Here is a 27390-nt window from a genome sequence, read left to right as displayed (position 1 = left end):
AGTTGTGTGTCATTCCCTCTTACTGTCTATCAACAACAAAGATGTAACTTTCTGGCTGAGCTATCACTACGAAGTTAGCCTAACTAACTCTAACAAAATATGATGCGAACTTAAAAGTTAGCTTGTGGGCTGGGCACGGTGGCTCAAGCCTGTAATCCCAGCACTTTGGGAGGCCGAGGCGGGTGGATCATGAGGGCAAGAGATTGAGACCATCCTGGTCAACATGGTGAAACCCCGTCTCTACTAAAAATACAAAAAATTAGCTGGGCATGGTGGCGCACGCCTGTAATCCCAGCTACTCAGGAGGCTGAGGCAGGAGAATTGCCTGAACCCAGGAGGCGGAGGTTGCGGTGAGCCGAGATCGTGCCATTGCACTCCAGCCTGGGTAACAAGAGCAAAACTCCATCTCAAAAAACAACAAAAAAAGTTAGCTTGTGTTTTGTTTCATTTTAATCAATAATATTGTTGCCTCTTTGCATGTGCTATTTTTTGAAAATGTCTGAAAGAAATCAGAATGTGCATTTTGTATTAATTTCTAGTGTTATATTCAAACAAATGAAAATCACTTTGTAATTAATTTAAATACAATCTCTCTGTTTATATAAGCTTATATAAAAGTCCAAATAAGGTGAGTGTTCAAGCTCAATTGCAAACAATAAAAGTACTGCATTCTTTGACAGTCAAAGAAATAATTCTCATTCAGTGATCCTTTTATTATTGCTATCTTTAGTTTCCATGGGGGTTTATGTGAATAAAATAAAATAAAATCCCACATGTACTCAGATAGAATTACAAATGAATGTTCTCTATTTCTGTTTATGTTAAGAGTTCCAAGAATGACTATCATGAGTACACATAATGGCACTCTTTTAGCAGTGCTGACATAAAAGGGCCGCTCAACTATGTTGTTTAATTGTATATATTCCAATGCTAGGCAACTCTCCAAACCTCATTGTAAACATTGTATAAGGTCTGTAAGTTCGACAAAATAATGGAGTTCAGGCTTTTACAGTTAATGCTAAGTGACAGTTGACTTCTCTTTAGGATTGTATATATTGTTTGCCTTGATTAGTGCAGATTGCTCTGTCACGTAAAACAAGCTGGCATTTGGAAACTCAGCCTAATGTTCCGCTCTAAGGGTGTCACTTTTTCCCCATGCACACTAACTTGGTGCAGTGCTCTGTTTCCAGGTCTACAGAAAAAAGTAATCTATTACAGATTCTCATGTTAAGGCTAGAAATAGAATAGAATAGGAATATTCAATCAACTGCTATATTGAACATGTATTAAGTACGTGGGTATTACACAGCAACAGAGAGATTTTAATTTCATGGAATTCGTCAGTTAAAAGTATTTTTAGGCAAAATTCATGGTTTTTGTATAGTCTTGAAGTAGACCCTAATTTCTGTGCTATGATTAAGGGGGAAGGAAAGGCAGAGAAACATAGGATAAAAGGTAGTACATTCCTACCCTCGAGTTTTATAAGAATGAGGCTCATTTACTGTTCAAAGGACATTGTTTATACATTCCAGACTTCCATCTTATAATTGCTCCAGGATTTGTAAAAAGGAAATCTCAGCAGGACAGCAGAATTTATTCAAAGCAATAGCTGCACATAATTGGTATAAAATACCAGAACAGTCTGCTCTGAAAACTCTTTTTCTCAGCAACGCAGATTTCCACCCCCTCAACTCTCTTTCTATATGCAAATAAAGTTTGACTACTTCTCCTCTATTACTTGAGTCTTTTCTTCCTCTACTCAGATAATCTATTTTTAAAGGTCCTATAAATATTTTCAATATCATTTATGTGAAAAACTTTTTTGATGCCCATTTGGTTGTATTAGTGTTTACCTGGTTACTATGACAACAGGTAAAAAGAACCCATGTTGTAGAGGAAAGCTAGCTTTATCTTTATATTTTCATGAAACATTATCAGTTAATTATGGGTTTTATCTTACATAAAAGTTAAAAATTTCACTGCTGTGTTATTACCATCTCAGAACTCAATTAAATGAACAAAAGAACGTAAGTTTGAGTCTGGATATTATTATTCAAATTTGAAAAATACATTAAAGAAAGGTGAGTTACAAAGTGTGGCATATCCCATACATTACAACCATGAGTCTAGAGTGTTAGTTGGACTTCCGACAGAATTCCTTCAGAGGTTAAATAAAAAGAAGCAAAATAACAACATCTTCCTGTTTAAAGTGGCATGTTCATTCTGTAAGTTATTTCCAACAAATTCTTTTTCGTGTGTGTTGACGAACAAGCTTACAATAGCTTTGCTAATTTAATACCACTTTAAAATGTCATCTGATAGGACTTTAGCAGATGTTTCTTTACTCATATGAATGCAAGCTCATGGGATTTTACTGTTATTCTTTTTGGAAGAGAAAAAAATTTCCTTGAAACTAGAAACACCACCTCTCAATAGGAAGGATTAAAACATTCTTCAGTGGTGATGGTTGCCTAATAATGGGAATGTACTTAGTGCCACTGAATTGTACACATAAAAAATGGTTAAAATGACAAATTTAACATTATTTCCCACAATATACAAAACAAAAACTTCTTGAGTATATACAGGAAGAGTCACTTTAAATATTTGTCACAATTAAATTTAGAGCTCATTCCTTTTAAAATGCAAAATCTCAGATATAATTCTTAAGTCTTATCAAAGACAGATCAAATAAAGCATAATGTGGAAAATGTGGGCAAAACATAGGCTTGAGTTGTGTAAGAATAACCAGAAAACAAATATCCACGGAGTTAATGCCCCGCAAAGTATTTTCAGTTGCATGGCAGGTAATATGTTGTATTTACGATGTGAAAATGTTTCACATCCTTATTGAATAATTATGAAATTCAAGTGATTGTTTTTTTCAGGTCGTAGACTTAACACAGATTTCTGAAGACAGGCTAAAAAATTCCACTAATAACTAATTTTCTTAGAAAGTTTCCACTATTGATTAGCCATAGACCTGTAAAAATGCTGTGATAGGCACTCACTAAATACTGCGTATCTAATTCATTTGAGTAATAATAGCAGATTGTTAAGAAGGCAATGGGTAGCCCTATTAACTAAAAGAAATGAAACTATCCATTAAGAAAAGTGATTTGGCCATTTGGAAGTAGAGAGCAGCCTTCATGGAAAAAAAAAATTAATTAAAAAAAAAAAAGAAAGAAAAGTGATTTGGCGGGGGAAGAAAAGTAACAATCAGCCATCCCTTTATTCAACAAAATCTACTGATTCCCTCACTTCATTTGCTTCTCTACCTTCTCCCCTCTATTCCGTGCACTGAGGGCCGAACACTTGCCCTGCATCTCTGAGATCCTCCTCTCTCTGGCTTCCTGTTGGTTCCAGTTGTAGGCATTGGCAGATCTAAGGGCAGGAGGAAAGTGAGAGATATCTGGTCAACGTGGGCTTGGTCCTTGGCTGAAGGTCATCAAATCACTCAGGGAGCCCCCTGCACTGGGCTCCCCCTCCAGGTTCTGGTAACTGCTCCCACCCTTTGCTCTTTCAGACTTTGACTAGTAAAAACACTCATCTTTTGCTGGCCTCAGAACATGTCATTGTTTCTTTTTGGTTTCCCTAAGACCTGCCAACACATTTGTAAATGTTCCTTAAATATCAAGTTTGAGTATGTATGTCATGCATTTCCTATCAGAATCCTAATACAATCACATATTCTTGTCAGACATAGTTCTAGGTCCTTAGAAATCTTCAGTTAATCCTAAGAAATATCATTTTTAGGTATGTAGCCATTTATTTTGCTTTTTAAAACTTAATTGCTTTTCAATTAATAATGCTCCAACCATATGTTATTTTTTAAATTACATGAATAGAGTAAAATGGGCCTCCCCCCCAAATTTCTTTCTTCCTTTTTTTTTGAGAAGGGGGTCTCACTCCATCACCCAGGCTGGAGTGTAGTTGCGTGATCTTGGCTCACTGCAACCTTCGCCTCCCACGCTCAATCAATCCTCCCACCTCAGCCTCAAGTATAGCTGGGACTACAGGCACAAGTGATCACATCCAGTTAATTTTTGTATTTTTTGTAGAGATGGGGTTTTGCCATGTTGCACAGGCTGGTCTCAAACTCCTGGGCTCAAGCAATCCAGCCACCTCGGCCTCCCAAAGTGCTGGGATTACAGGCATGAGCCACCACACCTGTCCCCAACCCCCCTTTTCTATACACATTATATTCTTTATATTTAACTTAAGATAGTCATTGAATATTTGGTTTTTGTATTTTATGAAGTGTTTATGTGACGACGACAAACTAGCTTAGTAATGATCACCTTTGCGGACACTATGACCCAACTCTCATAGCAAAGTTTGAGACTGAGGACATTACTTAGGTAATTTAGGCTAAAAGCTCATTTTTATCCTAGTCATGTATGTATTTGAATCAGAAGCATTTCATCACTAAAGAATTCTGTCTGTGACTCATATTCCTCTTTATCATGTTGGTAAACAAAAGACATGGATGGATTCAATTCAGTAAACACTTACAAAGTACCTACTATGTTCAAAACATTGTAATAGGCACATGAACAAAATATAATTGTTGTCTTTAAGGATCTTACATTGTCGTGAAAGGAAGCCCACTGTACACAAATTACTGTTTATAAAGTACAATATAAAACTATTTCTAAATATACATGTAATCTCATGCTATGCCTTTTCTTTCCTGATATTTTCTGATTTTCCCAGTCTTTTTCCCCCAGCATTAAATGTAAATGTATTATACAGTATAGTCTAAATAAAATGTCACCTAGTGAAAGTTAAAATATAAGAAGAAACAGAAAAATCAAATTAGCAAGCAGTCTCCATTTTTTAAGCATCCAAAGAATGAAACTTTACAGGCTGCCTAAGAGTGAGCAAATAACCAACATAGAATTGCATATATCTAGCAGGGCATGGTGGTGCATGCCTGTGGTCTCGGCTACTTCGGAGGCTGAGACAGGAGGATCACTTGAGCCCAAGAGGCTGAGGTTGCAATGAGCCATGTTTGCACCATTGCATTCCAGCCTGAGCGACAGAGCAAGACTTTGTCTCAAAAACAAAACAAAACAAAACAAAACAAAAATTAACTAAAAGAATTTTATATGCTTGCTTTAGTTTGCCTGCATTTTTTTTTCCTAAGGGACAGAGTCTCACTATGTCACCCAGGCAGGAGGGGAGTGACACAAACCTAGCTCACTAGCCTAAAACTCCTGGATTCAATGGATCCTTCTGCCTTAGCCTCCAAGTAGCTGTGACTACAGGTGTATGCCACCACACCTGCTATTTGCATGCAGATTCTTAGAAAATGTGAGTAAACTGTGCTCAAAAGCTTCTTAATATGTTAAGAAAGTTTGATGAAATGTACTAAAACCAGAACCTTTTATTGTAGGAAGTAAACTTGTATCAAAAAGAAAATTCTCTGTATTTCCAGAGATAATAATTCCTCATCTGATTATTTGACTCTTTTTAAGACTTTATAGCTCCCCAATTAAGTACATACATTTTAACTCAGACAAATAATGCACATGACTTTTAAGGTATTCCTCATGTCCATCTTTCACATGGCACACAGCCAGTCATGACATTTTCAGCTGGTGGACCTAATGAGTATATGATCCAAACAGCTCAAGGGAAAAGCTGTGCCCAAATGCACAATGGGCTTGTTGATGCCACCTACTGTGCATTTTGTTTTTCCAAGGTTACCACATAATTGACTAAAACAGAGCTCCTGAAGCCTAATTGTATGATGATTCTTGAAGGCTGCCCACCTGCCAAGTGTGTTCAGATAGCTCAGGGGAATAAAAACAGAGACCAGTGTGGAGTGCTTGGTATTAGGAAGGTGGTTCCCGTTAGAGTGGTGCATGAAAGGGTTGGCTTCAACAGAGAGAGGTGGTGTTTAACAGAGCCTCACTGGGTTGCTGTTGTTGACCAAACTAATTACAACAAGGAGTGATGGCAGGATAGAGAAAGTTTAGCAAGAATGAAATAGTTTGAGTCCATCTGGCTGATCTGGGAAAATTCCAGGCATGCTGAAAAACTAAAGAGGGTTTTGGCCCCACAGCCATAACAACAAAAATTTTTAGGAATGTGGTAAAGAAAGACTTCAGAAACACAACAAGGCCATCAAAAGGCCAGGAGCCCTGGAGTGTGAGTAGCATGTGGCTATGGACTACCCAGCTAATCTACAGCAAGTTAGACACATCGGAGCAAGGCAGAATCAGCTCTGGACGCTGTTCTTTCAAACCAAGAGAAGCAGCTACCTAGATGTAGAAAGCACAAAAATCTGCCCGGCCATGACTGCTGGTTGACCTGAGACAGAGAGGCCAGTACTGATTCCTATTCAGACACCAGCTGGTGCCACTGGCCCCATTCACATCCCATCCAACCTGTGACCAGTTTCCTGGAGTGATGCTGAAACTCCTGTGTTGTCTCCCTTCCCCCTTTTTCCACTGCAGGCCATGGATTGACCAGTCCTGTGAGGTTAAACGCAGACCCTTCCCAGCTCTGGCCCTTCTGCCACTTCCCCCTGCCTCCCTAGAGCTCTACTTCTGTCTGTACACTCTGGGTAGCCTTCCTCATCTGTAAAATGAAGGGCTTAGACTAGATAATCTTAAAGCTCCTTCCCATTCTAACATTCTGTGATTCTTGGATGTTATAAATTCCTAGAATCATAAAATTTAGAGTTGAAGGAACTTCAGAAGTCACCTATTCAACCTCCTACTCAGCCTAGGCTAACCTAGCCAGAACTAATAAGCTTTGAAGTTTCTATGTAGTTGTTTTTGGCTGGCTGAATATGGCAATAATCAAAGCTTAAAACTTTCAATATAAAACATGAAAAATATATGTATATACATAAGATTTTTGGAACACCTAAGAAAAGGTTTGAAGGAACCGAAGCCCACTGAGCAGCATGTTTTATTGCTTAGAAGTTAGTATTAAGCAGTAATTCCCAATCTTTGCTTTCACAATATCAGGGGCATATTAAAAAAATCATAAGAGATTTCAGAAAATCCTCCAAACAAAACTAATTTTCAATTTATTATTATGTTTATAAATAATAAGGCAGGGTGATGGGGTGTCACAACAACATCAAATAAACAAAGAGAATAAAGAGTATAAAGGGGAAACACAGTTATATTTTGACATGCATTCAAGAAAAATCAAAAAGAATGCCGTCTGTTCTTAAAGAGTAAGTTTCAGTGGCAAGCTCCTTTTCAAAATTAATTTTGATCTCTGACAATAAACATTCTCTCTTCAAAAGAATTATTTTCTCCATGGAATCTATGCCAACTATCATAATACAGATCTTGAAGAAATCACTGGATGTATTTAAGAAACAAGTACTTGGGCCGGACGCAGTGGCTCACGCCTATAATCCCAGCACTTTGGGAGGCCGAGGCGGGTGGATCACACGGTCAAGAGATTGAGACCATCCTGGTCAACATGGTGAAACCCCGTCTCTACTAAAAAAAATTCAAAAAATTAGCTGGGCATGGTGGCGTGTGCCTGTAATCCCAGCTAGTCAGGAGGCTGAGGCAGGAGAATTGCCTGAACCCAGGAGGCGGAGGTTGCGGTGAGCCGAAATCGCGCCATTGCACTCCAGCCTGGGTAACAAGTGCGAAACTCTGTCTCAAAAAAAAAAAAAGAAAAAAGAAACCAGTACTTAAAACAATAATAACTTTTCATTGTGCTTTATTATTAATTACTTAAAAGAGGTAAATTCACAAATAAATAAGAGATATACCAAAAAAAAAAAAAAGAGAGAGAGAGAGAGATGCCATCTTTAAAGTTTGGAAGACTCATTAGTATAATATGTCAATTCTCCCCAAATTAATGTATAGATTTAGCATCATTCCAATAAAAATTTATTTTTACAGAAATTGAAAAGCCAATAATAAAATGTATAAGGAAATACAAAGAACCTAGAAAAGTTAAGACCACTTTGGAGAGTACGCACTTACTATACTGCTACAGTAATTAGTATTGGCACACAGATACATATGAAACAGAGCAAGAATCTATTGGGAGGCCAAGGATCACTTAAAGCCAGAAGTTCGAGACCAGCCTGGCCAACATAGCGAAACCTCATCTCTATAAAAATACAAAAAATTAGCCATGCGTGATAGTGAACACCTGTAATCCCAGCTACTGGAGAGACTACAGCATGAGAATTGCTTGAACCTGGGAGGCAGAGGTTGCAGTGAGCCTAGATCACACCACTGCACTCCAGCCTGGGCAGCAGAGTAAGATCGAATTGAAGAAAAAAAAAAAGGCAAGAGTCCAGAAAAAGAACCACACAAACATGGTCACCCAGTTTACAACAAAGCCATCAATGAAATTCAAAGGAGGAAAATGTCTTTTCAATAAATGGGGCTGGATCAATAACATATTCATACTGGGGCTGTGGGGGTGGGGGTAGGGGTGGAACAAATCTTGATGCTATCCACACCAAACACAAATATTAATTGGAAATTGATTGTAGACCTAAATGTGAAAGATAAAATACAGCTTCTAGTAGGAAATGTAAAAAAAAAACAACTTCACAATCTTAAAGTAAGCAAAGATTTTTTAAACAGAAACGAAAGCAATTATCATAAAATACTGATAAATTTTACTTCATTAAAATGAAGAACTTCTATTTATTGAAACGATTAATCAAACAGTAAAACAGAAAACTGAAAACTAGGAGAAGATATTTTCATACATATGTCTGATGAAAGATTGTATCCAAAATATATTTTAAACCATACAAAGCAATAAAAAAGACAACCCAATTTAAAAAGTGAACAATACGTTGAATTGCATGATATGTAAATCACATCCCAATAAAGTTGTTATTTAAAAAAAAATCAAAAAATTTGCAAAAGATTTCTCAAAAGAGGATATTTAATTGGCCAATGAATATATTTTTAAAAGTGCTCAACATCATTAATCATCAGGAAAATGCAAATTAAAATCACAACAAGATACCCACTCACCAGATGGGCTACAATTAAAAGACTGATGATATCAAGTTTTAGTGAGGATGTAGAGCAATTAGACTTCTCATGCTTTCCTGGCAGGAGAAAACTGGTAGTATCTACTCAAGCTGAACACACACATACCCTATAACCTAAAAATTCCTCTCTTAGGAGTAAGTACATATGTTGAAAGCATGATATGAACAAGACAATTACTGTAATTTTATTGAAAATAGTCTAAAATTGAAATAATCCAAGTGCCCATTAATAACAGAATGGATAAATGGTGATACAATATATTCTGTGATGTAATACACATAGCATTAAAAAAAGAACCAATTGCACACATAACAACATAAATGAATCAAACCAAAATAATAATGAGCTAAGGAAGCCAGACAGAAAAGGATACATAAAATATGATTTCATCTTTATGATGTACAAGAATGGATATAACCAACCAACAAAGATAGAAGTCACACTAGTAGTTACCTTTAGTGGGTTCAAATGAGGATGCTTTCTGGTTCTGGAAATGTTTTATCATTGTCTGAGTGGTTATTACATGAGTGTATCAACCTATAGATTTAAAATTTGTGTACTATATAAATTTTAAATAAACAAAAATATTCTGCTATGCTTTATGATGATGCACACTATGTTTTAATTACATATCATACCTTCCAGGGCCTAATACCATGCCTGCATAGTAAGTATTTATTGCATTTAATTAAACTGGCCGGGTAGTTCCATCTATATCATCTTAACTAGATGATTTTTATAGTAGTAGGATTCTGATTTGCTAATTGAAGAACTATAGCTGTGCACTTCCTGAAGACTCCTTTAAAATTCCCAGTCCATTCATTTACATTTAAAATATCTGGCTTCTTTCCCCCCCAAAAAAAGGAGATATGAGTTGCATACTGAAAAACAAATGAAAATGACCCATTTGCAGGATTTAACAAGATTCAAATCAAAGAAGCAAAGGAAAAGGAAGGTGCTATTGTGGCGCCCTAGAAAGCAGATGTTCATTAGGGCTCAGACACAGATTACTATCACAATGTACTTATCTCAACCTGCTATCGTCAGACCACACAGTCCAATCAAATTTTGAAGGCTCAAAGGATGTGCACTGAAGAACATCCTGTACTGCCGAAACATGAATTTGAATTTTATGACAGAGACAGAGAGGTAGAAAAGAACACCAGATATCACCCACTATCATTTTAAATCCTATTTGTAGGTTAAAAAATAATCTCCCCTAGGAAAAAAAAAGCAAACAAAATCAAGGTTAAACATTTCTGCAACTAAACTTAAAGTCTGAGAAACTATTACCAAATTAGAAACACCTTTTTTAGGTTTTTGCCAATTAAAAAAAAAACATGACTTTTTTGTCATTATTTTTTAGGTAAAGAATAGTATTCAAAAGTAGAAAAAATGAGTATATGCAATTTTAACTTTTAGTATGGGTTAGGAAAAATAGCTTGCTATTTGACTTTGTCATATTTAAGTTTCATTCTCATTAGGAGTATACATTTATCATAAAAATCCTTTCTATTATGCTAATTATGTACTTTTGTTCAAAGTATTACGTCATTTCTATGATTCCATAACACACTTATACATGGCCAAATAAAAACTTTATTTAAAATTTCCATATAAAATTGGATAAGGAATCAGAAGAGAAAACCCAATTCAAAGGGGCAATTGTTGTTAGCAAACGCTTAATCATAATTTACAGCGTTTAGAGGTAGTAAAGATTTTTTAGCCAAATTATGTCAGACACACTTGGTCCCTAATTCTGGCAGATCAAGTGGGAGTAGCTTAGAAGATGGTCACCCTGGTGCATCTACCACTAGCACACACACCTGTTAGTGGTCAGAAGTCAGTCCAGAGTGGCTTAACTCTAAGAGTACAGGAAGAAAATTGGAGGGCAGGAGTTGGGGAAAAGAGAGAAAGGAAACACATTTTGGAATTGTTCAAACCCTTGCTGGATAGGGGTATGGACTTCACTCCCTCCAAGCCCACTCTGCAGGACATCGGCTTTTGTGCAGCTCTTCACCACAGAATCTGCTGAGCTACAACTCAGAAAAAAATATGAAGGGATTTCTGGTCTGCTCTGATTCATCATTTTCTTTTTTTTAAGACAGATTCTCGCTCTGTCACTAGGCCGGAGTGCAATGGCTAGGCTGGAGTGCAGTGGTGCAATCTTGGCTCACTGCAACCTCTGTCTCCTGGGTTCAAGTGATTCTTGTGCCTCAGCCTCCTGAGTAGCCAAGATTACAGGCATGCGCCACCACACCCAGCTAATTGTTTTGAATTTTTAGTAGACATGAGGTTTCACCATGTTGGCCAAGATTGTTTCAATCTCCTGATCTTGTGATCTGCCTGCCTTGGCCTCCCAAAGTGCTAGGATTACAGGTGTGTGATTCATTCATCATTCATCCTCTTAAGCATAGATTTGTTCAGTCTTTGTCTTCCTTCCAGGATAAGATGCTTCATACATATACATATATGTGTATGTGTGTGTGTGTATATATATATATATATTTTTTTGGAGAGACAGGGTCTCACTATGTTGTCCAGGCTGGTCTGAAACTCCTGGCTTCAAGCAATCTTCCCCCATCAGCCTCCCAAAGTGTTGGAATTACAGGCATAGCTACTGCTCCCTGCCCTGGGTAAGATTCTTAACCTGTGCTCCACAGGCTGATCCTAGGTAAACATTTGAGGTTAATGAAAATGTACACCTTCATTGGATTCTCAAGGAGGTCTGGGGTCTGGGGATTCCCTAAAGAGTTATGAACCATCAGTGAACCAGGAAAAGGTTAAAATAAGAGATTTGGGAGAGATAGACAGAATTTTTACTTTGTCTTTTTGTTTCCTTCTGGTTACCAGCTTCAAGAGATGTTTGTTTGATTCGAGGCTAGAGGAGAGTACAGAAAAGCTGTGAGGCTATAGTAATACAGTAGTGGTGAGCTCAGCGTGAGAAGCACTACTAGGAACTCTTGGCTCTTAAAAAGGAAAAGAAATTTTTTTAATTAGGGAAAAAGGGAACAAATTTATCTCTGAGGCCAGCACAAGAAAAGAAAACAGGTGAGTGGGTCTAGGAGTGAAGAGGGCTCTCAGAGGACCCCCAGAGGAAGCTACAGTACAAATTCCCTTGTCCCTGTGACTTCACATCTTCTTGAAACCCCTCCCCCAGTCATAAAAGCTCAAAGCCTTGTTGAAAGATTGTAGAAGAACCCTGCCTTCCCACTCACCCAAAGAAAGCAAAGATGGGTTCCTGGAAATCTAACCCTGGAAACTCTCCCCCCTCTCCAAGAAACATCATCTGATGTGGTGATTTGGTTCAATGACAGTATTAGTAGAAAAGTGTATGTGAATTATAAAGCGGGTTACTTGTATAGACTCTTACAGGTTCGCTGGAGATGATATCATTAAGTATAACAACTTATATATGAAATGAATTTCAAGTTTTAAATAACCAAATGACACGCGGACTGTTTGGAATAAAATTGTTGGAAATACAACTCACTTGTAAGGTAAGGTATAACCAGTTTTTGAGCAAATCACATAGAACATGAGAAACACATCATCTAGTAGACAATTCTCTGGTAAGTAATTCTTTCTGTGTTTATTGTTTTTTAAATAAAAGTACGCAAGTGATCATGTGGAATCAAACCTAAAAAGAGGCTGAGATTAGGCACCTTCTTAAAAGAACTTCATTTTAGAAATAATGAAATTAATCAGAGCTGTGTTTTGTAGGAGGCAAAGAGGGTTGTGGGAGTATTTCAGTTAGTGACTTGAAAATACATTTTTCTGTCAAATTTTTCTTTTTATAAATGTCTGCATTTGTCAAAAACTTGTTTGATGATGAAACCAAATTGTTGTTGAGAAGACAAGGTAAAGTTGGTGACATTACAAATTTCAATATAATTTACTTTTCCTAATGACTAAATATTTTATCTGAGACCTTATTATATAAACTGTGAAAATACTTCATTGTAATTCTACTGGTAACGGAGGGTTTAAGGGTTCTCCAGCTCAAATGTACTAACAATTACAACTCAAAATCACCATGTTTCAAAAGCATTTAACAGGAGAAATAGTAAGTATTATCTGAGGATAATACAAATGTAAGCTCTTAATATAAAATTCTATTCTGGCAGTTTGAATCCCTGTCTCCCCGGCCCAAGAAACTCAAGTTCAGAGCATGGCATTCTGTGATATATCCATCCAATTCTGCCATTCTAAGTATTCGGGTTTTCAACTTGTAGAAAAAACACTCTTAGTATTGTGTGAAATGGGTCCACAACTGCAGAACTAGGAAAATGATGCATTTTTCCTTCAGGACCAGTGAAAATATTTATGACATCTACGAAATGACCTCATTTTGTTGCACAAAACCTTTCCCTGAAATCACTGTTTATCTGGGACCCAGCAGCCCAACCACATAGCACATGTTGTTCAATGGGAAGCCTGAGGAACAGATTCCAGGGCCCAAACTAAGGCCAAGCAGAGGACAATAGGCTCCTGAAGCACTTGGATCCAGTTGCAGAGGTGAATAACATCTTATTTTAAAAGAATTAAAGCTGGCTGATGACCAGATAAAGAGATATCCACTAAAGACCAGGAATAATTTCTTAACATTTTATTTTCTGAAGAAATGCCAGCTCTCTTTAGACACATTATCAATATGTAGATTGCAGGCTAGCAATGATCTAATTAGCAGCATTACAAACCCCAAACTTATTTCTTCCCTTTTGCCGGAAGCAAAGCTAATGAGTTAGGAGAAATAAACATCATTTCAAATGGTTCAAAACAATAAAAGTGATATTTCTGTATAATCTTTATGTCATCATTTAAGGACTACATTTCCAACCTGCCACACCTCTAATAGGTTGGCTTAACAGCACATTTTTAAGCATAAAACTAGAAAAATGAAAGGGTAAAATAAATTATTTGAATATGAAACGTTGAGAGAAAGGTGTTAATATAAAGTACAAAAAATATTATTCGTTTAAAATTCTAAGGATTCTTAAAAGGATTTATACAGCAGAAAAAATGCAAAACAATGCTGATTATCAAGTTAAAAAATTTCATTTATTCATATAAAGTTCTATTTCTTTCTAAAATTCCCAGGTTTATTGTAGCCTTTATTAGCACTTTACACTTTCTTGCAAAACACATGGCAAAGTATTTAATCCTACATATATCTTAGTGCCTTCTCAGTCACTCAAACCCAGCCCATCAGCTGGTGTACTGCTTTCGTGGGTGTACTACTTTGTAAATATTTTGAGCTTATTTCTTGTATTGTGTCTATTCTGTCCTCCCTGGTAGCTGTGAGGTGCTGGAGAGCAGGGACCAGATGTTCCACTCTCTAAAGTTTCCCAATGTCAAGCGCAAAGAATGATGTACTGGGGTCACTCAGTAAATACAATTGATTGGCTAGTGTTTTAGTCCTTCATGATAAGACTCAGCAATTTTATAACAAACCACCAGCTTTTACATAATCCAGAACACGGATATTACAGTGAATATAGGAAGTCACCTACCAACATTGATTTGGTATGTTTACAGTGCCACATTTACATGCAAGTTAACTGTTCACATTAGCATCCAACCTCACTTTCAGAATTTAGGTTCTCGTATTCAACATCCAACATAGTCTCTGTCTTCCAAAATGCATCCATTTAAGAATTAGTTAAGAGACAACATAGGGAGAGAATGACAATGCTTAATTTTATACATTTTTCTCCCCTAGGAGGTTCAGATGTTGATTTTTGCACTCTCCTAAAAATTTGTTTTTCTTTCATCATTACGACATGCTCATTTTCCAGTGCTTGTTTGAAAAATTAAAACATTCACATAATTTCATTAAGGAGACTAGATGCATTAAGAAATTAGATTATGGGAGATATATGTTCAGTTCGTGGTTGGCTTAGCTGTCACCATCCTCTCTACACTCTTCTGTTCCCTTCATGTATCAGATTAAGAAATGTTTTGTTTCTATTATCAAATTTGTGTATGTACTCAAATTTTTATGTGTGTTCAACACACACTGTTTGTTCTAAAATGACATTTTGCTCTGTATCACCAAACTATCCATGGTAGGCCTCCATCGTCCAAGTGCTGCCTCTCATGAGGCACAGCTGAGTTCCATCAGGTTTTACTATTTATTCATTAAAATAAAACAGCAGAGAAACCAGAACATTTAAATTCATCCCACATAAAATCCCCAAGCCAATGTTCAACTTTTGAATATTTGGTTTGGTTTTATACCAAATGTTATGGTGCTGCATTTGAATAACTGACATGCTATTACTACATTTCTTTAAAATAAGCTATTTTAGATTCCATAAAACACTTCCACTTGAGAGTACCTTGACATATTCCTATTTCTATAGTATTCTAATATTTTTTCTATAATATTCCAATAAATAGAATAAAACTTTATTGTCCCAATTTAAAAGCTACATTTCCAAATGGCTTCAATAAACCATTAAGCAAAATATGAAGTCAGAGCAATGTATCAGTGCAAATTCTTTTTTTGAAAGTATGTTACATGGAAATTCCCCACATCTGAAAGGTATACATAGTTATAACTGATACTAAATTAATACTTTCCTAGTTCTCTTCACCTATCTTTTCCTTTTCCCTTGAAGGAGCTTAAGATTTGGCTCCCAACATAGAAAAAAAAAAAGTTGTATGGGAAATTCAAAAGAAATAGCTATTGGAAGAGAAGGATGCTCCCCTTTGCATTACAATGCAACTTCATTTTAAGATTTACATGTTCTGCAGTCTTCCAATACCACTTCCAGACAGTCATCAGACCCCACTCACCTAAGGAAATAAGGTTGATTCACCAGTGTAAAATATTGCATTACCAAACTGATATATTTAAGCAAACTTTATTTACCTCATAAATGTGGTTGCTTCTTATGACACAAAGTGCACCACCTTTCAGTATCATGCCTGTGTACTTCCATTTAATTAGACACAATAGTTTTATGTATCAAATCAGGACTCCCAATTTCTGGAAAAACAGATTGTTTGATACAATATTCATTTGGCTACAACTAAGTAAGAGTTAAGGAATTCAACAAAAAATGCATGCAAAAGTTCAATGCAAAAAACTGCTTCGTTCTACTAGCCTTTATTAATAGAATAAATTATATCATTCACTATTTTCAGATTCCAAAGCTAGGTTCAGATATATTCTGTGCCATACACTTCTTATGTAAAAATGGTATAAAAACAAAATTAAAATTATTGTTTTTTAGAAAAAAGCATATTTTTTGTATAGACAGTATTTTTTGTATAGACATTTCTTTAGCATGGAAAACAATACTGCTTTATACATAAAAACTTTAAAAAAATCAAGCTTTCCATATATTTTATAGAAGTAGATTCTTAGAACTACGTGAATAAAGATTACAACTGTGTCAAATTGCTTTTAGTTGGTACAAAATATGTACCTAACTAATCATGGAAGGAAAATTTTGTACTTCCCTTTCTTCAAAAGAAATAGAGTATTTTAATCCCCATACCATTTGCATACATGCATTGGCAATAATGTATGTTGTAGTATATTTGAAATAAACACACCATAACTCAAGGCTTGCTTTTACAATAAGTGAAATTAATGCAGCCACTGGTTGAAAATGTGTACATACAAATCTTTAAGTTAAACATGTTAGATTATCAACATATATTTTCTGTGTAGCTAAAAGGTGGATATTAAATTTAATATAATACAGCATAGGTCATTTTAAAATTTAGAAAATTCTTTAGGATAATATATGTTATATTTATAAAGCTACATCAAACTACATTTCAGAACGAATGTGTCAGCTGATAAAAAAGAACCTGCTATGATAAGACCATTCTAACTGAGAAATACAAAAAAACCCAACAGCATGTGAAATCAGGTTGCTTAAAATTTATGTAACTCTACACCAAGGTATTATGAAAATTATACAATCTCATTCATTTCCACTCATGTCCTGCTCTTCTATAGTACACTCAAGTTTATTTTATGTTTCATGCAGACATATTACTTTTTCTAATGATTTTTGTCTCTTTCTGTCAAAGCACAAAGCATACCAATATGGATATTTGCTCCAATATAGCCCAACAGATGGTATATTTTTATTAATAAAATGTGGAAGTAACTAGTAGGTTTTTATGGGGAAAATTACAAAATAAATTTACAAAAACAGACTGGATCACTAAAGCAAGAAGGATGGCTTGGCATATATAACTTTTTAAAGTATGGTAACAAAACAAACTTTTAAGTTCCATTTTATCTGGTATTATTTATTCCTTCTGATGAAAAGAAATGGGATTTGAGAAAATCCCATCTATCTCTTGAGCACAAATTAGATATCACTTTTTAAATGACCATGCCATTCTTCAGTTTTTGATATAGCTTCCAAACGAAGTTTCAAAACAACTCTGCCTAGCAAACACATCACTGTACTTTAAACAGAGTGATGTTTTCTATCCCATATTTTCGGAAGGTTAAAGCACACACAGAGGCAAGAATCATGACAGATAGCAGATCCTAAAGTGAGTTTATTAACTCTTTAGGTAGATTAGGCAACACTTGTTTTTAAACTAACTACGAATAAAAGTCTCTATTTTTTTAAATGACTCGACACTACTACCATGGTACCGAGAGATACGTGAGGGAGGAAAAAAAGGGGCTATGTGTTCGGAACTCTGCTTACCTAAAATTTGCATCTAGTCACGTGCCATTTTTAGAAGATGTCCCCCTGTGAGATAATCAAGATACTTGTCTAACAGGGAATTTAGACTTAATCACCAAACTTTAATACTATGTTATATAGGTCAAGTGAGTATGTATACTTTTCTCCAGAAACAAAGGAATTCGGAATAATAGGATTTCAGATTTAATTGTAGAAATAGCAAAATATGTTTTGAGAATGTCATTTACCGCAACACAAATCAATATTAAATGCTTTTTGCAGGAAGCACACTTTCAGAAAATGGGCCATAAAGCTTTCTGGGATCCGACCCTAATTACTAGAGCAGGCTCTTGCCGTTTGTCTCTCTCTTCAATTATTTACAGGGCAAAAAAGCCAAATGGCATCGCATTAGCTATATTAAATGGTGTGGACTTGGTTTCTAACTTACTAATAGTACATAAAAATTACTAAGGTAAATGTGCCTGTAGAAACAAGGCTTTTTTTCTTCTTCACCTGAGTGGGTGTATTTATTATTCATATTGTAAAGTGTTGAATAAGCTGTCCTTTAGGCACCCAATGCTGCATAATTTAAACAAGTGCATTAAATATATAAGACATCTAAAAGGTAGTGCATTGATTATGCCACAGAATTTCTTTGAAGCTCACAGAAAACTAGCATCTCTTGCAAGTTCCTCAAAAGAAATACTGTGAGAACCACAGAGGGATGAATAAGGGGTATCCTTCCTGCTACCACTACCATTTTGCTGCTTTCTGGTGACCCAAAGTAAAGTGGGAATTGGGTGAAGTGAAAATGAGGCCCTGGAGTGCTACAACATTTCTGGTCTTGATACTGACAAGTGTCCTTTTTAGGTAGACAAATACAGGGCTATGTCCTAAGTACATGAAAACGTGGACCACACACATTTTAAGAAAGAAAAGGCTGTGTCAGAGATTCTTCGTACCAGGCCAGAAATGCCCAACTACCAGCAAGCCGGCCATGATTACAACCTCCCAAATAAAGTTCGGACACTGCATCCGTACCTGATTCTTTTGTGATCAGAAGGGCACCGGAGTTGTGAAAGATGTTAATGGCTGAAAAAGGCTGCTGCGTCCAGCTTCCAACCTCCTAAATTCTGGCGGCTGCTTCCAAAGCAGTGAAATCTCCAGTCTTTGTGGCCCAAAAAATTTTTTAAATGAGTTGGGGAGGCATCAAATTCTTATTGTAAAAATAAGATAGGCCCACTAACAGGGTATCCAGGGTCCCTAGAAAGCCAGGTGCAATTTATATGGTTGCATGTCATCAGCTGTTGTTACCCAAGAGTGTGCCGAGGTCACTTTTTTTAAAAAGCAACATTGGAAATAGATCTGTTGCAAACATATAAGGTAGTTTTGCTTTTGTTTCTTTTTTAACCAATACAAAGTCACTTCTTTCTCTGCACTGAAATCTGCCCATCGTCCCTCCTTTGCAAAACCTCTAGAGATTAAAAGGGACATCAATGAACGCGAGTGAACTTTGGCCACTTTTCTACCCAAAACACCAGCGTAAAAGTAGAAATCAGTAACCAGGTGAAGTGCCACACCGCACAAAGATCAGAGGCGAGGGGCGGGCGCGCAGGGCCGGAGGCGGGGAGGAAAATGTCCCGGCCCGGCCGCCCCTCCAGCCACAGTCATCGCGCGCGCGGGAGGTGGAGGGGCGTCCCGGGGGGGCGGGAGGCTCAGCGCTTCGGCGAGGGGAGCGAAGAGTCACAGCTCACAGGGCGAGGCCCTTGGAAAAGGGGTCGAAAAGCCGGGCCACCCGCGGATCCAGACGCGGACGCCAGGCGACGGCCAGGGCTCGGCGAGGGGAGCCGCACGGCCCCACGACCCTCCCCACTGGCTGGGCCAGGAAGGGGCCGGCGGCTCTTTCCTGTCTAGTCTCTCCCCCCGCGGTTTTCTGTAACCCGATCCCCGCACTCCGCTCCCCGGGAAGCCGCCGCCCCGCGCGCCGCCCGGCTCTGCTCAGGCCAGCGCTATAGTTAGCAACCTTCCAGCAACTCCGCCCGGGGGCGGCGGGGGCTTGCCGCGCGCCCCTCCCCGGGACCAACCCCGCGCGCGCCCCTGGGCCCCCTCCTCCGGCGGCCACCTCCCCGCGGCGCCCCTTTACCTTCGCTTGCAGATACTGAGGGTAGTAGTAGGTGGCGTACTGAGGGTACATCTGCTGTTTCCACACTTTGCCCATGAAGCTGGAAGGGAGCCTGCCGTGCAGGGTCGCGGACACTTTGGGGTTTCCAAGTCTCGGGCTCTCCTGCCTCTCCCTTTCCGGCTGCGGCGGCGGCGGCGGCGGCTGCCTAGGCGGCTGCTGCTGCTGCTGCCGCTGCTCCACCTCCCAGCCGGGACCAGACGTCCTTCTCCTCCTCCTCCTTCTCCTCCTCCTCTTCCTCCTCCTCCTCCTCTTCCTCCTCCTCCCAGGCAGAAAGAAAGACACTGCAGAGCGCAGAGGGCACCCCGGACAGGGCGCTCCCAAGGAGTTTCCTCCCGGAGCCCGACTGCTCCGGGGCTGCCAAGGGCTGGCGCGCTGGCCGCGGTCAGCTCGGACGAGCCGGCTGCGCGGGGCTGAGAGGTGATCAATACAAGCGGAAAGTGCGGCGGCGGCGGCGGCGGCGGCGGCTGCGCTCGGTGCCAGGCGGCATCTGGGGTGGGTGCGCCCGCTGGGGAGAGAGGAGAGGGGCTGGCGTTCCGAGGCCGTGGGGGAAGGGCGGGCGGGGGCGGGGCCTGGGTGCCGCCGAGCCCGGGACCCGCTGGAGGTGAGGGCTGAGTTTTAACCACTCCTCACCTCCCAGGCTCTCGGTAGGACTGGCGGAAGCCCTGGGAGTCCAGATCGCTTTGTGTCGGGGGTGGGGAAATGAGTGGGAATGGGAGTGGTGGTGGGGGTGGATTGGGGGGACCCTGCTTAAGAACTGCAGGGCGGGCACCTCTTTAGCTTTCCCGAGTTTTTATCTTCGTAAGGGGGAGGGGAAATAAGGGAAAAGAGGAAATCTGATTAATCTCTCACTTCCCACCCCCCAGTAATTTTTTTTCTCAAGGGAAGGAAAATGATTTAATGCCCAACAAAGCTGGAGTCCGGACACCTGGGTTCTGTTCCTCCCACACACCATCTACCCGGAGCCACAAGACTAATCTTCTAGGTGACCTTGGGAGGGTTAGCCTCCTTAGATTTGGTTTTCCCAGATGTGAGAGGTGAAATCATGCTCCTTGCACAAGGGGAGGCAAAGCACACACACGCACTCGCGCGCGCACACACACACACACACACATACACACACACCCCTCACAACAAATAGACGGATCCTTCTAAGGGGGTGATGCCGCAAAAAGGAAGAATGTTATTAGAGGACTCAATATAGACATCAGCTTTTCTCTGCCTGTTTCTAATGCTGCCAGACAGTCTGTCAACTCCCACTCAGGAGCAAGGAAACTCCCTGAGTTTGGAATATTTTAAGGCCATTTTGAAAGTCACGCTGGCATACTGTTGCAGTGTGCTTCGGTGACATATAAAATCAATCTCTCTGCCTCTCTCCGTCTCCTAATTGTCACAGCTCTAGACAGCCCCAGACGAGCAGTGGTTCCGTTCACTACATAACTGGATATAATTTAATGGAGTTAATTGGTCCCCGAAGCTGCCTGTAGAAGACTTTTATATTCCAGCTCCAAAAGAGAGCTAATACCAAAATGTACATACACATAGCATAGGTAAGCAAGCATCCTCAAATTAGGGTTCTGGCACATCTAATAAAATGTAATAAAACATTGTGTTTGTTATTAAATAGACCTTGATTACTTTGTCATTTTGGTTTTTGGAGAGTCTTTTGTTAATAGTACAAGGTAAATTAACCTCAACTGGAATTCGTGATTTTGTTAAACAGTTATATTTTTATATGATAACATTTTAAAACAGGGTTAGTAAGATACTTTAGAACAATGACAAAATAGGGACCTGAAACACTTATAATGGTTATATGATTTAGAGAACGTCCTAGATTATACATATTTGACAAAAACAAAATAAATAAAAGTATAGGTGAGAACATTTTGACTATGCCAGGAGGCAAATCATGTCCCTCTCATTTACCTATGTGAAATCCTGTAAGGAAGCTAGTATTTACTGTGTCTGCTATACTGTAGGCACTATTGAAGTTAATGCAGATCTGGAAGGTAAGATGGAGTGGTTCGCGGTCAGGCTAGGGGAGTCTAAAATAGTGCCCAATGTGGGCCCCTTTAATGTTTTTAAACAGAGAATTCACATGAACTAAATTGTGCTTTAGGGACCTGGGAAGACTAGGAATGATGGTTTGGAAGAGTGACGGAAGGAAGAGAAGTAAATTGAGAACAATCGCAGAAGTTCTAGGTTTGAGGTAATAAGGGAAAGTACCAAACTTAGACTGTTCTACTTACTGTTTTTTCTGGATGATGGAAATTCAGCCTGCTTTAGAGAGCCCAAAAGCAGACCCAGGCTTATATAGACACTTGATTTATGACTGAGTTAGTATTATAGAGCAGTGGAGAAAGAATGAACTTTTCAATAAATGATTTTGGGTCAACTGGCAATCCATATGGAAAACATGAAATAGGAGCCCTGCCTCACGAATACTAAGGGAGGAGGGGAAAATTGAGGTGAATCAAGACCTAGATGTGGAAAACAAAAGTAAAAAGCTGTTAGAAGATGATATAGAAGAATATCTTTTTGACCTTGAAATAGGAAAGATTGGTAAAATAACAGGAACAAGAGTGTAAGATTGACAAATTGACTGTTAACATTAAGAACATTGGTTCATTGAAGGATTTTATAATGAGTGATAAAAGCCACAAAACAGTTACTTGTAATACATATAACACAAAAAGTTAATGTACAGAATGTATAAAGAATTCCTTGGAAATAATAAGAAAAAGAGAAACAACTTGCTAGATTATGAACAAAAGAATGAATGTGTATTTCACAGAAGAAGCACCAATATCCAGAAAACATATAAAAAGATTCTCACACTCATTGGTAATGAGAGAAAGGCAAATTAAAATATTAATACTATACAATTTCTTGCTCACCAGATTGGCAAAAATTAAGAAGTCTAAAAATACTAAGAGTAGGTAAAAATGTGGAAGGGGGGAAATCTGAAAACACTGCTTGCTGAAGGAAACTTAAATTGGTCTAACCACCACTTTAGAAAACAATTTGGCATTCCTCAATTTCATTTGCATATTTCCTACAACACTGTAACAGGTACATGTCTTAAAGAAATTCTTTCATATGTGCACCAGGAGAAATGTACAGGAATGTTCATAATATGTAGAATACAACTCAAATGTCTACCAACTGTAGAATGTATTTAAAAGGTTTTAGTATATGTACACATTAGAACTCTTTGCAGAAACAGAAATGAATAAACTGCAGTTAAAAGCATCAACATGGATCATTTCAAAATTGATATTGAAAGAAAAAGGCAAGTCAAGAGAATGCATAAACGTTGATTCTATTTGTATGAAGTTCAAAAACAGAAAAAATAACTAAACAGTATGTTATGTAAGTATAGGTGCAAGAGTAGTTTTAAAAAACTTTTATAAGGAAAATCAAAGGTATAATACCATAAAATTCAGAATAGTATCACTTAGAAAGAAGAAGGATGACGTATTTAAGGAGGGGCCAAGGAAGACCTCTAGAAATCGTAATGTTTGAAATTTTCCTCTGGTTGATACACGAGAATGCATTCAATATTTTTCTTCTAGTGTTCGTAAGTTCTTTTGCATTTTTGCTGAATTTCATGCAAAAACATTTTAAAACAAAAATCAACTTTTAATTTTAAGCATGATCACTTTCAAACAAATACAAAAGCAGAGGAACCCTCTGTTCCTAATAATCAACTTCAACATTCATCAACATTTTGTCATTCTTGTTTCTTCTCTCTCTCTCTAACGCACACATAAACACACACACGCAAAAGCATACACACTTTTATTTTCCTAGAGTATTTCAGAGTAAATCTCAAGCATCATATTTGACCAGTAACTATTTTAGTACTTTCCTCTAACAAATAACTTTTTAAAAACATATATCATTGTCACACCCAACACACTTAGCAATAATTCGTTAATATGAGCTAATGCCCAATTATTGTTCATTATTCTACTGTTGTCTAAAAACCATTTTTTGTAGTTTGTCTATTTAAATCAGGTTAAAACAATGCCCACAAATAAATTTGGTTGATATGTCTCTTAAGAATCTCTTAATAAAAAGTTTGTCCCCACTCATTCTTAAATTTGATATTTTCTTTTTAAAGGATTTGCATCATTTGTCCTGTAGAATTTCCCACATGGCTGATGGCAACCTCACAGTGTCATTTACAATGATGGTTAGTTCTAGAGGTTTGATTAGATGCAGATTCACATTTATTTTTGACAAAGACTACTTCCTAGGTGGTACTGAACACACATAGGGAAGGTGATGTGATGTGTATCCCGTCAGAAAATCACAATGTCTTCTTGTGTTATTTTTAGGGATGTTAAGTTGATCAGAAGTTCGGGCATTATCAGTCTGACTTATTCATTATAGAGTTCCCCATCAACCATTCACAGGATGTTTTTCAACATTTGTGAGTGTTACCTTAATCTATTTTTTTAAAATTAGGAGTTACAAATTGTCAGTTTTGTCTCTTTATAATTTCTTCTGCACTTAGTAACTAGAAATTGTCTATGCAGAAGAATGTTCTCTCTTCAACTCTTTGGTTAACTTAAAATACAGCTAGCAAAGGAAAAGCAGGATAAATTTCTTCTATTTATCAATTTTCAGGAGAATGAGTTGGTGCCCTAAGAAACTCCAAAGCTAAACATTTTTAAGTAAGATTCTGAATTTGTAGATTTTAGTGTACTGTATTTGAATTGCTTCAGTCCATTGCAGTTATTATTATTGTTGGTGCTCAAATTATCCCATCTTTGGCCAATAGGAGCCCCTTCAAATTGCCTCATGCCTTAAGAAAAACACAAAAACAAAAACAAAACAGTCTCTAGCAGACTCTAATAGTCTTGACAGTTTTTTTTTCTTTTTCCTTTTTTCTTTTGTGCTTTCTAACATGATAAGATTGTCCTAGGTTCTTATACAGTTCATGCCCAGAGCTGAGTCAGGTATCAGCCATTTCTCTCCCCCCCCCCAAAAAAAGTCAGCTTGCCTTAAAAATTTTAAATAATGACAAATTTTAAAAAATGTGTTCTACATGTTTATCACGTTTGTGGGAAGAAGCTCACAGAAGAATCTAATAAAATTTTGTGCCAAGATGACCTGTAGGAAAGCATGAGCCATGAAGTGCTTTTTTCCAAGAGTGGTTGTACATTTACGTCTGTGCCAACACTGAAGACGCATCTGCTATGTTCTTCAGTGTTCTTCACTGGGGATACAGCAGACTTGATGCCTGCCTCATGGAGCTTACAGTCTAGTGAGAGAGACAGATAAAAAAAAAACAATGATAAGTCATGATAAATTATACGAAGAAAGCAACAAGACAATAGAGGGAGAGTAAATTTGTGGGAGTTGGGTTATGAATCCTAAAGTAGTAGGGGAAAACCTACTATGATGAGTAAGAATGGGTCAGCCATAAGAACCTTTTATGGAGTTAAAAATGGAGGGTTGTATTCCTATAGAAGCAGCAGCAAGTTAAAAACCTTGAGGCATGAACTAGTCCATCCAAGATCTACAATCTTATAACCTTATAATCTATAAACCTAATCTGTTTTCTCTTATAACCAAATGTAAACTTTTTAAAAATAATTAATCAGAAGTGGACCAAACAAATTAGTTTTGATTAATGCCTTTGTTCTAATGCCATCTGCCTGAGATTGTTGAAATAATTGGATAAAATGAGACATTTTAATATATAAAGCCCCTGTGCTGCAGCATTAGTGAATTGTAAATGGGATTTAGGTTCATGAGAAAGATGTGCAGAACTTGGAACATTACTGAGTGGTTACTATTCTTGTTTCTATACTAGGTAACTAGGTTGTATCTGCAATACATTTACTGAACACTTAAACAAAAAGCCAAAAGTTTTTGCAAGATGAAGGTGTTGGTGGCATATATGTTAGAGTTCTTAGGGGGTTAAACAAGTAAGAACATAGATAAAAGGGAACCAGTGCTTATAACCTACGATGAGGTTTTATCATGAATGGGGAATTGTTTTATAGTCTGCAGGAATGTTTGTATGTAAATCTTCTAGCCTGGTGTTCCTCAGGTATTAATCATCAGACCTTACTTTGTGAAGCCCTAAATTAAGGAACTAAAATTTTATATGTCATTGCTAAAGAAAAGTATCTTCTTTATAAATGGTAATATGCTTTTAAAAAATTCATCAAAATGAAACATAGCATTTTTAAATTTTCAGAATGTGTTCTTCAATCCCACCAGAGCTTGAGAAGCACTATTGACTTCATGCTTCTTACCATAACTTCCTTCCTGACTCGGCTCGTCTCATTTTTCCAGATTCTTTTCCACTATGTTACCTCTTGGTGTAGAGGTCTTTCTTCCTTCCATTGCTGCTTCTTCCAACCCTCACCATATTGTTGTATGTGAGGATTGGAAGGGTTAGAAGGGTTGGAGGATTGGAAGACCAACTTTGGCCTTTTCTGATCCATTTGCCTGGGGCACCTTTCACCTTTCTTCACCTGGTTCATTCTTACTCTTTCTACAAGACTCAGTTATAACCAGAGTTTCTTCAGCCGCCAGATTGGGTTGAGTACCCCTCCCATGGTTCCCAGTCTGAACCTCTCTCCAAACATCAATCACATGAATTCACTCAGTAAATAAGAACACAACTGGAATGGAGGAGAGGCAGAGTTGGAGAGTTGGGGAATTCCAGGCAAAAAGATCAGTATGTGCAAAAGTATATGCTTGGATATCTACAAATCATTCATTGCAACTTAGAATGCCACGTACATGCTGCTATGGTCTGAATGTCCCCAAAATTCACATGTTGAAACTTAATCCCCATTGTGTTGGTATTAAGAGGTGGGACCTTTTGAGAAGTGATTAAGTCCTGAGGGCTTTGACCTTATGAATGGATTAGTGTCTTATAAAAGGGCTGGAGGAAGCTGGTTTAGGCCCACTTTGCCCTTCCACTCTTAGCCATGTGAGGAAGCAGCAAGAAGGCTCTCAGCAGACACTGAATGCCAGACCTTGATCTTGGACCTCCCAACCTCCAGAACTGTAAGAAATAAATTCCTACTGTTTATTTCTGGTCTGTGGTATTTTGTTATAGTGGCACAATTGGACTAAGGCACATACAGAGGCTAGTGGGACTGGAGCTGGGAAAACTTAAGTAGGGGCCCACATCACGAGAACTTTATTAGAATACCACTGTGCAATGAGTGACATTTTAAAAATATTTTAAACATAGTCAATAGAAAGAGCCTTGTGGCCGAGTATGGTGGCTCATGCCTGTAATCCCAGAACTTTGGGAGGCCGAGACAGGTAGATCACTTGGGGTCAGGAGTTTGAGACCAGCCTGGCCAACAAGGTAAAATCCCATCTTTGCTAAAAACACAAAAATTAGCCAGGCCTGGTGGCGGGTGCCTGTAATCCCAGCTACTAGGGAGGCTGAGGCAGGAGAATTTCTTGAACCTGAAAGGCAGAGGTTACAGTGAACCAAGATGGTACCACTGCACTCCAGCCTGGGTGACAGAGTGAAACTCCATCTCAA

At 38.1% G+C, this 27390-nt stretch overlaps 1 protein-coding gene across 12 annotated transcripts in view; it reads right to left on the bottom strand.

Moving 5' to 3' along the window:
- Positions 1-20044, bottom strand: part of RBMS1 (RNA binding motif single stranded interacting protein 1) — a 215968-nt gene extending 195924 nt beyond the window's left edge. For 8 of the 12 annotated variants that reach the window (XM_017973441.4, XM_017973442.4, XM_017973436.4 and 5 more), the window contains exon 1: positions 19821-20044. In XM_017973441.4, coding sequence (XP_017828930.1) covers positions 19821-19895 — 75 coding nt within the window. In that variant the 5' untranslated portion in view covers positions 19896-20044. Of the gene's footprint in view, positions 1-3278; positions 3433-19820 lie in introns of those variants that run through there. The other 4 variants (XM_017973443.5, XM_078327565.1, XM_078327564.1 and 1 more) reach the window with 1 other exon arrangement.
- Positions 20045-27390: the final 7346 nt, after the last annotated feature.

This window comes from Callithrix jacchus, chromosome 6 (genome assembly GCF_049354715.1).
Source record: "Callithrix jacchus isolate 240 chromosome 6, calJac240_pri, whole genome shotgun sequence".
Classification (NCBI taxonomy): domain Eukaryota; kingdom Metazoa; phylum Chordata; class Mammalia; order Primates; family Cebidae; genus Callithrix; species Callithrix jacchus.
This window is presented reverse-complemented; position numbering and strand designations above follow the sequence as displayed.